The sequence below is a fragment of the Carcharhinus amblyrhynchos genome, chromosome 8, assembly GCF_965287045.1.
Source record: "Carcharhinus amblyrhynchos chromosome 8, sCarAmb.v2.hapA, whole genome shotgun sequence".
Taxonomy (NCBI): Eukaryota; Metazoa; Chordata; class Chondrichthyes; order Carcharhiniformes; family Carcharhinidae; genus Carcharhinus; species Carcharhinus amblyrhynchos.
Genome location: NC_137331.1, coordinates 103,343,996 through 103,356,851, shown reverse-complemented (window position 1 = coordinate 103,356,851; position 12,856 = coordinate 103,343,996). Strand labels below are relative to the sequence as shown.

The 12,856-nt window shown below is 43.0% G+C and overlaps 1 protein-coding gene across 1 annotated transcript in view; it reads left to right on the top strand.

The window, feature by feature from the left end:
• col22a1 (collagen, type XXII, alpha 1) overlaps positions 1–12,856 on the top strand; it is a 285,376-nt gene that overhangs the window by 118,533 nt on the left and 153,987 nt on the right. Inside the window, exons 11-12 of the mRNA XM_080193549.1 lie at positions 504–548; positions 3,842–3,880. Of these exons, the coding sequence (XP_080049675.1) occupies positions 504–548; positions 3,842–3,880 (84 nt within the window). The remainder of the gene's footprint in view (positions 1–503; positions 549–3,841; positions 3,881–12,856) is intronic.

Here is a 12,856-nt window from a genome sequence, read left to right as displayed (position 1 = left end):
CAGTTTGGGTTCCATCACTTGGCTCTGGATTACATCACAGGTTTGATCCTGACATAGACACGAGTTGGATATCAGTTAAGAAAAGCTGGCCTTTATACAAAGGCAATATTTGATCAAGAATGGCACCAAGGAGCCTGGGAAAAACTCAATTCAACAGGATTCAATGGGAAAACCCTTTACATAAGTCATCCTTTGGTCATCAATGAAAGACTGAGGTGAATGGCTAAGATTTGTACACAACACAAATTAAAAAAATGTAGCTGAAAAGATGCAGTTAACCAAAAAGTACTGATTAAGTAATACCAAAGTTGAACTTCATAAAGCCTTCTCAATCTTCTGCCTCCTCCCTTTACACACAGACACATTTGCCACTGGTAAATGATAGTAATTGTGTCAGACTCCACTGGAAAAGTGCTTGTGATGGATTGATACAAATAAGCCTGTGATTAGTTGAGCAGCTATTGACTTGAACTTAAAAGCTTGTTTTCATTTCTTGCTTGCAGGGTGAGCCGGGTCAAATGGGTCTCAAAGGAGAAAAAGGAGAACCAGTAAGTACTTTCAGATTGAATGGAATTTCTATATCTTTGGTGGTTGGCACTTCAGTGTTGCATTATCAGTTGAAATGTTGAACTTGAAAGCACCTTTGCAAATGGCTCACATGGATGCAAAGTACGACATTGTTGTATTGTTCGAAGAGGGGCAAAGAAACCAAGATTTCTTGTTCAAATAACCATTTGGTAGCACAGAACTTGAGTATTGCTGAAAAGAGAGACACGTCAAAGCTTTTTGTCTTGCACTTATCAGGTCTCTTCGCAAGAATACCAGTATAAGGTGAAAACAGCAATTTATTCTATTTGATAAGTGAGTGCTGATTAGCTTGCAAGTGGACTCTGTTCTTTGCCCCTTATATAGGCAATCTTGCAAAGTGGCCTGAAGAGTGCAAGCAAAAAGCTTTGACATGTCTCTTTTTTCAACAATTTCTTGTTCAGCCAGTACTACCAAAAACAGATTAGCTGGCCAATCATCTCAACATATTAATAGGATTTTGCTGACATAAAATGATTTCTGCGACTGCTGACACAATGAGTTACAGTTGGTTCTTTATTGTTTCAAGACCTTTTGAGATTTTTTAGCATGGTAAAGTACATTACCAAACAGATAATAATAGAATCCAGCATTGAAATGGCCATTCAGCCTCATTTCTGTGCTAGCTCCTTGTCAACGTAATCCAAAACCTAATCTCACTATTCTCCTGTAGCCCAGCCCAGCAACTTGCACTTCTTCAAATATTTATTACATTTTCCATCAGAAGTTACAATGGTCTCTGCCTTTAATTTGATCCCTCCTCACTTTACAACTCTCCATACAAAATTAAAATATCCTCCTTGCCTCTCCCATTCTAGTGCTTTTACCAGTGATATTAAAATGGAAAATGCTGGAAACAAATTAACAGGTCTCACAGCATCTGTGGAGAAAGGGTGAGATACTCCAGTCCTTTTTGCTGGTGGGATCTTTTGGTCCCACTGAAAGCAACTCCCCTCCCATGTGGATTCCCAGCGGCAGGAAGGGAGAGCCATGCAAAATGCTGTAGACACTGGCCAAACTGGAAAATCCACTTCACTGCTGGAAAACATGCCATTGGAGTTGGGGGTGGTAGTTGGGGAAAATCCCAGCCAGGGTTAATGACCTCGCTTGGGTAAAACTCGTAAAATCCCACCAGAGGCCAACAGAGAATTCCAGGGTGGGTGTGCTGGTAAAATTCCGCAAATGTTTCAAATCCATATATCTGTTCTTCAGACCTGACTCAAAATTATCCTCGTATCAGTTGTGCTCTTCCCCCTTCCATTAAAGGATGTTGGTTTAATGAAAAAACCATGAACAATTAAAAAACAAATATTCATCAAATAAATGATGCCTAGCACAAATTGCATACAAGGAAGCACTTCATTTATAAAGCAGTCACTAGATGCCCTGAAATAGGTGGAAGCAAGGGGGTAGGAGCTCCTTTGGGGTGTGAAAAGGGGAGGTGGTGAACCAGCCCGGTGGCGATCAGGCAGGGTGGCAATCATCCAGGCGATGATCGGAGTGTGATCAATGGAGTTGATATTGGGGAGGTGATCAGTTGCGTCGATAACTATTTGCGTTCTCTGACTGTACACACAAAAGTATTTCCTTGATTTTAAATAATCCTCCATCAACCGTTGTCTTGCTGCTATGCATGTTTGCATCTTTCTGTTTAACAGAGTTACTTCCTTAAGTTACTCTCTTGAAACATGTTGGGGGGAATTTTTTCAAAAAAATGAGTGGGAAAAACAAGATGTTTTCTCACCTTTTTTTCAGCAAGATAGATAATGGTAATTCACAACATTCTGTGCAATGCAGAGGCCATAATGTGAATCTCACCAGCAGGGGGAAAGGTGGAGTCACAGTTCACCGGGAAGCCGACTGCTGAGCTCTGGGGATGCCATTGTGCAGGTGACCTGATCTCCCAGTGTACAGCGTATACTGTGTATAAGTATACTGGGAGATCTGTCACCCACTTCCCCTCAACCCATGGACATTGACCCCTCCCCCCATCCACCCCCCACCATAATCACAGCTGATTGCCTCCTACAACCACGGACACAACTGATCACCTCCCCAATATCAACTCCATTGATCACCCTCCGATCATCGCCTGGATGATTGCCACCCTGCCTGATCGCCACTGGGCTGGTCCACCACCTCCCCTTTTCACACCCCAAAGGAGCTCCTACCCCCTTGCCTTCACCTATCATAGCCCAGTCCCCTTAGGACCTTTCCCCCATCCCCCAAACCTCCATCAGTCCCCATCGGGCTCCACCGCCCCAGCACTACCTGGGTGCCTGGTGGGCAGTGTAAGGTTGGCATGCCAGGTAACCAGTCTAGAACTGCCCAAGGGGCATTGCTTGACCCTGCTCCTGACCATCCAGAGGCTTCAATGGCCTCTGATCTCACCTGCAAGCCCATCACATCTGGTCCCCTTTGGTGTGGAGCATTTACGATCCTCGCCGGTGAGGTCCTCAACCAGAGAGTGGACTAGGGTAAGTGAGCCCAGATTACTGTCTCATGATTATTTAAATCAGCCCCGTTGCCTTCCCAGGCATGAGGCTAATTTTACTCTCATAATGGGGCTGGCAAAATCGAGAGGCAAAAAAATCTGGCGCGAACCCTATTTTTCACTTCTGGTCCTATCTTACCAGCTTGCCAAGCCAATGGAGTTGGGAAGATCCTGCCCATTATTTCAAAATGGGGGAAAATCCCTGTCGTATCCCTTGATGTAGAATGCCAGCATTGGGCTGAGGTAGGCACAGTGAGAAGTCTCACAACACCAGGTTAAAGTTCAACAGGTTTATTTGGTAGCATGAGCTTTTGGAACACTGACACTTTATCAGATGAAGGGGCAGCACTCCGAAAGCTTGTGCCACCAAATAAACCTGTTGAACTTTAACCTGGTGTGTGAGGGTTCTTATTATAGTATCCCTCAGCAGAAGTTTCCAAAACCCCTTGTTACACCTGTGTTAGCCATTTATGCCACCTCTTCATGTGTTCACTGATTTCCCAACTTAAATTGCAAAGGGACACAATTCCTGGCACATGTGTTTAACAAAAAGTGCCTTTCCTTAAAGTAGGCCTCCAGAGATTGACATTCGCCTTTGCAAAGAGACCAACAATCCTTTGACAAAGTTAAGTACTTAACTTGTTCATGATATCACTGAGAAAGATGGAAGAGAATTGAACCAGTTTGTTTGGGATATTTTTAAGTTTGTGTTTCTGATTGCAATGCGAGGAAGTTTTACTGATAATATTCATTATATTCCAGAGCAGGATAAGCTACACTTCACAAGGAAAAGGTGAAAAGGTAAGACCATTATTTGTTAGGCTGGGATAAATTCACCATCAAATGAGTGCCTGTACATCAGAAAAATAATAGTAACAAAGCATCTTTGATAAGGGTTTAGATATAACTGCCCATTTCCGTGCAAAACTGAAAAAATAAAAAATGTAAGTTTGAAAACAATCTCAATTTGCATAAATAAAAGCAAACTACCCTGAACGCTGGAGATCTGAAATATAAACAAGAAATGCTGGTAAAGCTCAACAGGTCTGGCAGCATCTGTGGAAAGAGAAACAGAGTTCTAGTTTAATGCAATTCTCCTCTGGAACTGGAAAGATGGAGCAATGTGATGGGTGAAAATGGGGCGCAGGATCAGGTAGAGCAAATGGGAAGGACAGGGATTGGTTAGATGCTGGGGTAGACTAACTGACAAAGATGCCATGAGACAAAATGCAAAGGGAGTTGTCATAGTGGTATGAAAGAAACAAAACAATGGTCCAAAGTAGGTGTTACTCACAGGAAAAAAGGCCAATGTTGTCTGAAACCAAAAAACATGAGTTACAGAATGACACATGGGGGAAAGAAATACAAAATGGAGGCAGAATAAGGGTCTGAATTTGTTGAACTCAATGTTGAGCCCAGAAAGCTGTAAAGTTATAAAGTGCTTAATTGAACAATGAGGTGTTGTTTCTCTCCAATTTACATACTTCCTTTTCTAAAGGTGTTAGTACAGTATAATTCCTGTGTTGTTGGCAAACCTGCACTGCCCTCCATTTCTCCCTGTCTGATTAACAATTTGGGTGCTATCAAGAGATTAAGATTGGATTGATAATCCAAAAAAAAAACTGATTAATATGGTCAGGATTTTGTGCCTATGTTTGCCATAGGTGCAAATGCTGACATGGATGCAAAACCTGCCAGCAAGATTTTTTTTTAGCTTTTCCCCATCCCACTACTAGTGGCATGATGAAGTTCCACCCAGAAAGGTTGGAAGGCTCACTTAAATAAATTAAAATGTCATTGGCAGGTTTCCCTGTCATATCATCTCCCTACCACATTTCCTTAGCCACATTGATATTCTTCTTAAAGCGTTGTGCTCAGAATTGGACACACTTCTCTTGTTAAGACTTAACTGATTTAGCATAACCTTCATGCTTTTGCACTCTCAGCACCTTTTGTAAAGCCATGGATTCCATATGTCCTGCCGCCCACAAGGATTAAAAAATCAATTCCCAGTAGAGCAATTTCAGGATTCATTTCTTAAGCAGACACTAATCTTGTGATAATTTCCCAGCCATCATTACCAGGTTTGAATAGCCTGGCCGCAAATCTGACTCTTACAGCTGGCAGAAGCTGTGACATGGACGGAGATAAGCTGCTGGCGGAAAATGTTAAGCATGTTGAGAGTGTAAGTAGGAACCCCCACACATTTATGTAATTTTGGTTTCAGCCTATAAAGAGCTCCAAAAGACTTCCTGTTCACTTTTAAAATGTGGCTAAACTCCATACACTTTCAAATTAATACAGCATGAGGTGATCTGCTCTTGGGCATCTCATTCAACATCCCTGGAGTTTGTTGAGGGCCCAACTTTAACTCTACATTATCACTGTGCTCTGTTGCAAATTCACAATTGACATAAAGATGGGATATCCGTACCCTTAGGATCTCTTGTCAACCCTATCAAATTGTGGGAATATCTTCGAAGATTCATTAACAGGCTTTCATCTTGTAAGTTGATTCACTGATCTCTGTTTGCTCAGGGCCCTCTTCTTGGCGAACCGAGCCTTTCATTTCTCTTCACCTCTTCTCATATCCCTCCAACAGTCAATCTCCTGAGGCCATGACTGTCAATGACTGTCTCCCAGTTCTCAGTGTAAGGGTGGAATTTTATAGCCTCGGTTGAGCGAGATCAAAAAATTCCACCCGAGCCAAACTGAGATTTCGAGGCAGGCGAGGTGGTAGGGTTTCGGCCTTAGTGTCTGCCATCTTCATATTTCTTTTGTGCGTGTTCTGGCAGCAGAGGTATGGATGCCCAGGAGATCGTGACCTGGTGGTCAGTTCATTATTGAAAAGGCCTTTATGTATACAGTACCAATCATATGATGATCGATCACGCCAGCACAGATCCTGTTGACTGAGCAAGAAATGTATGCTTATTGAATTAGCGTGTTCCTGGACCTCTGAGTTAGTGATCTTGTCCTTCCAGAAGGTATCAGGGATATGTCTGAATCACTGAATGTACCGAGCATATGTTGTCCAGGTCTGAATACTGTAGAAAAATGCATTGAAGATGCAGGCTTGTTGGACTTGCAAGTTGGGACTAGATTTAAGAGCTCCCCACTTTTCAGTGGTGAGGGGGTGGGTACAGTATGAGGATTGGCAATTCCACTGATACACCCTGACCCGATTATCAAAATACAGTAGGTCGGCAGGTCTTGGAATCAGCAACCTAACCGCTATTTTAAAAAATAATAGTTATTGGAGTCCCTCTCTCAGTGAGTTGAGCTCATTGGCAGCAGATTATCACCTATGGATGATTCTTTTTAAGGTCCATCAGCTGCCAGCCCAGTCTTGCAATGGGCTAGGAATGTTAGGGGGAGTGGCAAGAACATTTCTTCCCTACTGTAGAATCCAGCCATTGGTGTTCTGAATCAGGTTGCTGTTGTTCTGAGAGTGTAACACTCTAAATTTTTGATTACCTATCACTGGAAAAACAAACCAGGAAAAGAAGCAGGACTTCTGTTCAGGAATGTAAAATATTGTTAATGGGGCCAAGTGTACACTACTTATTCCCAAGATAGTTACCAGGGTGGTTCACGTGAAGTAGAAATAAACAATTGAGAAGCTTAGTTGGGTGGGGGTGAGGAATTGGGGGGGATACTGATAGATGATGACAGTAAACTATCACATTTAGTTCTTGTATCATTCTTTGAAGTTTGAAGTTCTCCAATGTTTAAAATGATACAAATTCTTAAGAGGCCATTTGACGTTTACAGTAATTGACACTGAGACCTCTAATAGCAATGCTGACTGAGTTGTTCTGGCTGGCGTCACTTACAAGCTGTTTATAACAGTGGAATCATTCTGGCCTGATAGCTGATGCTCAGACCACCCGAAGACGCTTACTTCATAAAATTTATAAATAAATGTTTAATAACCTTAATTCAATCTAGCCACACTTTTGGATTGCTGTCTTAGATCTGACCAGCTAAAGACTAAACAGCAGTTGAGTTAAGTAGGTAGCATCCCTGCCTTGGAGGTTTGTGGGACCAGCTTTATGCTAAGTAAGACTGAGCCTAGAAATCGAGGCTGGTGCTCCAGCACAGTGCTGAGGGAGTGCTGCATGATCAGAGGCAATGTTATTTAAGTGACATCCTATCAAAGTCAATTTCTGTTTGGCTGGAGGTGAAGGGTTGGAGTGAGGGGATCAATATTCATTCTTTAACAAGTGGTGAGTTGTCCATTCAATTTGCTGTTTGTGGCTTCTTTCATTTGTTATAGATCATAGAACCCTACAGTGCAGAAAGAGGCCCTTCGGCCCATCAAGTCTGCACCGAACACAATCGAACCCAGGTCCTACCCCCATATCCCTCCATATTATACCCACTAATCCCCTCTAACCTACACATCCCTGGACACTAAGGGGCAATTTCTTAGCATGGCCAATCAACCTAACCCACACATCTTTGGACTGTGGGAGGAAACTGGAGTACCCGGATGAAACCCACACAGACACGAGGAGAATGTGCAGACTCCACACAGACAGTGACCTAAGCCAGGAATCGAACCCAGGACCCTGGAGCTGTGAAGCAGCAGTGCTAACCACTGTGCTTTGGCCTCTATTTCTGCTATTTAGCAGCCATGTTCACTATATGGCGTGTTCCCATAATCGTTACTAAATCGTGCCTTAACCCAGAAATGCAAAACTTGACAATGAGATGTGAGTTTCCAAGTTTGCCCCCCACCCCTGCTGCCCACCCCTCCCCCTGTCCCCCAACCACTGGTGAGTTCAGGAACATCCCTTAGCACTGTAGGAGGGCAATGCCAGGGTACTCCATTGGGGATGTTACTCCTTCTGCTTATTGTGGAGTGGGGGAGGGCAGTGGCATGTGGGTGGGTGGGTGGATTCCCCTTCTCCGTGAGGGAGGTTAGAGGGTGTTCCCCTTAATGTCTGGGAGTAGGGGGTCCTTTTATTAAACTTAATTGAATTAATATAACTAAAACAGGTATCTCGATCTAAGATTCCCACTGTTGCTGGCTTTTTTGGCTCCACCCCTCCAGCTGGCTGTGAGTGTGGCACGGTGGTGCAGTGGTTAGCAATGCAGTCTCATAGCTTCAGGGACTCAGTTCAATTCCATCCTTGGGTGACTGTCTGTGTGAAGTTTACACGTTCTTCCCTTGTCTGCATGGGTTTCCTCCCACTGCCCAAAGGGTGCAGATTTGGTGGATTGACCATGCTAAATTGCCCCTAATTGTCCCATGCTGTTTGGGTTACAGGGATAGGACAGGAGAGAGAAACTAGGTAAGATACTCTGCCAGAGAGTCAGTGCAAACCCAATGGGCCAAATGGCTTCTACAGCATCGTATGGATTCTATGAAACCTCCCACCCTCCCTCCAATCCAATTGCGATGCAGAGCAGCAGCAGGCCCACCCTCCCTTGCCCCCAATCTGATCACAAGCAGAGTGTGCAGCGCTACCCCCCCCCCGCCCCACCCCACCACCCCACCCAAATTGGATTGGGCACTCCTTCAGACCCTGCCTCCATAAGGCCCATCCCCACAGACCCCTCCCTGGGCACTGCCCAGTGGGTGCAGCAAGTCGGTAAAATTCCATCTAGTGACTCTATTTGATAAATATTTCATTCACTGTGAGGTGATTCTATCCCCTATTGTATCTCTGTGATATGTTATATAAATGCAAATTCATTTTTTCTTACTACTAATTATTTTGATTGTTTTGTTCTCCCTCACTTGCTGCTAGGCTCATGGCATTGTTATGATCCACTGAGGGAGCAGTAATGTTTTGTTTAATGTAGACAATGTTTAAAATCCTAGTTACCTGCTAGGGGAACAAAGCTAGAAGATGCCATGGTTTTAAACAAAGAAAATAACATTTGTTGTACAAAGCCAGAATTTACAACATCTACCTTATTCTTGGAAGCTCAGAATTAACATGAGATAAATAGAATTAACAGGAACCTGTTGTTGCTATTAAATGGCACATGCGATCAAGACAGATCCCTTGGCTTTCTTAGCAAGCCACCAGGGTGTCAGTGACCAATGTGAGCCATAATATATCATTAAAGCTCTGTCTCTCTTTCAAGGGATTCTGACTTTTCACTTTTGGAGATCCAACTTCTGAATTCCCTCACAAACTGCTTTCACTCAGTGGAGGGTGGTGACCCAATGGCTGCTCACCTTCCAATGGTTCCAACCTTTCTCCTGAGATTGCATTCCACAGGTTTCACAAAGATGCAATCCTGCCTTGAATCAACTCTTTGGCAGATTTCTAGCTTTGTTAAGCTGATCCGGGGCTTAACTGAGCTGCAGTCTTCTGTCTTCACCAAGGTCTAGATGGCTCCCTGCGCTTCTTTAAGCCCTAACTGCCTCCAACACAGAATCAGTGACCTTCCTCCACCCTCTCAGTGAGCTAAGACTTCTCCCGAGCTCAAACTGCAGTGAGCAGCTCCCAGGGTTTAACTTTGCTGCGCAATATTCTCTTGCCCCCAGAAACCACACAGATAAATTGAAACTAGAAGACCTTGCAAAGCTCCATGTATATTCATGACTTATCAGCCCTCAGCCCCAACAAGTTGCTTAATACCACTTACCTGGTGATTGTAACTTTCCCCGAGTTTCTACCTCTCTTCCATTTCATGATTTACAGTGAATTCTGGGATGTAAATGTATCATTTTAGTAAAGACACATGCAAAATATTTGTTTAATTCATCCGCTATAGCCCTAGTTCCTATTATCAATTCCCTGAATGCACTTTCTATAGGACCAATGCTCACTGTGTTAACTATCTTCTTGTTTAAATATCTATAGAAACTCTTACTGATCACCTTTATATAACTGACTAGCTTCTTTAGCACTCGAGTTTGTGCTTCCTTGTCAATCTCTTTGTCATTCTTCGGTGTTCTATTCTTTCCAATCTTCTGACCTGCCATGAATTTTTCGCATAAATAATTTGCTTCTTCTTTAAGTTTAATACTATCTTTAACTTTTTTGGTTAACCTTAGATAATAGGGCCTTCCCTTACAGTTTTTCTTTCTCATCAGTATGTCTGTTCTGTACATTCTGAAACAATAGTTTAAATAGCTATCATGGATCATCTATCGATTGATCAATTAAGCATATTTGCAAGTTTGCTTTCATGCCCTCATAGTTGACTTTATTTAAGTTTAAAATACTAATCTTGGACACACTCCTCTCTCCCTCAACCTGAATATAAAATTCAATGATATTATGATCGCTGTTACCTAGAGTGCCTTCACTGAGGTTATCAATTAATCCTATCTCACTGCACAATACCAGGCTTTCTAGTGTAGCCATTCTGTGCTTGGCTCCAGAAAATGCTGTTTTAAGAAGCTATCCCAAGAGCTTTCTCGTATACGCTATCTTTGCCCATCTGATTTTTCCAACCAATATGTAGATTAAAATCCACCATGATTATTGCAGTACCATTCTGACAAGCTCCCACTATTTCTTTTATGCTCTGTCTTGCCATGTACTTACAATTAGTGGGCCTAACTTGCACAAGTGATTTCTTGCCTCTATTGTTTCGCACCTCAACCCAAACTGCTTCTACATTCTGCTTTCCCGAACTTGGGTCGTCCCTTTCTAATGTGTGAATACCATCATTAATTAACAGAGCTACCCCTCCACCTATTCTCAACTTCCTATCCTTCCAAAGTGTCACATATTCCTCAATGTTCAGGTCCCAATCTATGCAACCATACCTCTGTAATTACCATCAAATTGTACTTATTAATTTCTATTTGTGTTATCAATTCATCTACTTTGTTGCAAATGATATGTGCATTCAGATATAGAATCTCTAGGTTCAGCTTATTTGCATAGTCTGGCTTTCATCTGGACAAGAGAATGTCTCCATGAATGAAAGGGATCCCAAATCACGGAGCAAACTTTCAATAAATCCCTGCCAGCCAACAGGCCTTTGCATCCCCATTTAAAAAAAAAGAGTGCCTGACCCTCGAACTCCTCATAGAATCCCTCCAGTGCAGAATAGGCCATTTGGCCCATCAGGTCCACACCAACTCTCTGACAGAGCATCTTACCAAGCCCTCTCCCCAGCCTATAATGCTACAAATTTACCATGGCTAATCCATCTAACCTAGACATCTTTGGCACATTAAGAGACAATTTAGCACAGCGAATTCATCTAACCTGCACATCTTTGGATTGTGGAAGGAAACCGGAGCACCCAGAGGAAACCCACGCAGAGACGAGGAGAATGTGCAAACTCCACACAGACAGTCACCCAAAGCTGGAATTAAGCCCGGGTCCCTGGCGCTGTGACACATCAGTGCTAACCACTGTGCCACCATGCGGCCCACTAATGAGTGATCAACTCCTCTTTGTTGATCACCAGCAATCCTTTGTTCCTTTCTGCAGGTACCAGCTTTTTGCTGTCAGTTTCTGACTGAAACCTGTAAAACTCACTTTCTCTTGGGCAATTGTGCTTTTGGACACCTTTCCCAATTTGTAATCCAGCAAAATTATGGGGGAGCGCTTTTATCCCACATCATTAACACACAAGTTTCAATCTGAGCTGCAGCCCATGTTGGATAATGCAGCAAAACACAATGGTTAGCACTGCTGCCTCACAACACCAGGGACCCGGGTTCAATTCAGCTGGGGTCATTGTCTGTGTGGAGTTTGCACATTCTTCCTGTGCTCTGGTTTCCAAAGATGTGCAGGTTAGATTGATTGGCCATGCTAAAATGCCCCTTACTGTCCCAGGATGTGTAGGTTAGATGGATTAGCGAGGCATTGTGGGATAGGACATGAATGGGATTGTTGTCAGTGCAGACTTGATGGGCTGAATGGCCTCTTTCTGCACTGTAGGGCTTCTATTGTATTCTATTCTAAAAATGTGAATCAAACCCAAACAGGACAGATCTGACAGAATGGGTCTGCAATGGAATTTCTTCTGCTGTCATGGTTCAGAATCTTTAGGTAGAGTAAACCCACTTCCAATTGTATTAGCAACAAACAAGATACAGATAGAAATTACAAACATAAATAAACTTTGGCCAAAGTGGGGGTGGGAGAAGCCCTGAGGAAAATACAGGTCAATATTTTTCTATTCCAAAACATTTACATAACATTTGAAAGAGTAAATTGCACATTTGCATCTGCAAAGGTCAATTGGCCATCTGCGCATTTTCAAACCAAATAAATGATGTGCTTCCAATCTGACTTGAGAAAAGTCCCTCTTGCACAACAAAGAATGGTGAAACACTCATCAACATTCCAAAAAAATGAATGGGTCACATCTAATGTTTGAAATGACACGAATGTTCACTTAGTCCTAGAGGGTGACAGCTGTGTGTCAGGACCAAACTGTTGGAACTCTGCTGCCCCAAAGACAAGCTTTAAATTCTGCTTCAGACTCAATTACATTTTTACAGATACTACATGGAGCTTTGAGGATTTGTTTCTGACAATAAATAGTCCGAACCAAAACTGGGTGTTTCCAAGCTTCATGTTTTTGAAAGGTTGACATATTTTGACCACAGCGAGACACAGTGAAATACAATTGCTGTTCGCTGCAGCACAGTGGCACAGTGGTTAGCACTGCTGCCTCACAATGCCAGCATTCGGCCTTGGGTCACTGTCCGTGTGGAATTTGTGTGTTCTCTCTGTGTCTGTGTGGGTTTCTTCCGGGTGCTCCAGTTTCCTCCCACAATCCAAAGATGTGTGGGTTACGGTGATTGTCCGGAGTGTCAGGGGATTAGCAGGGTAAATGCAT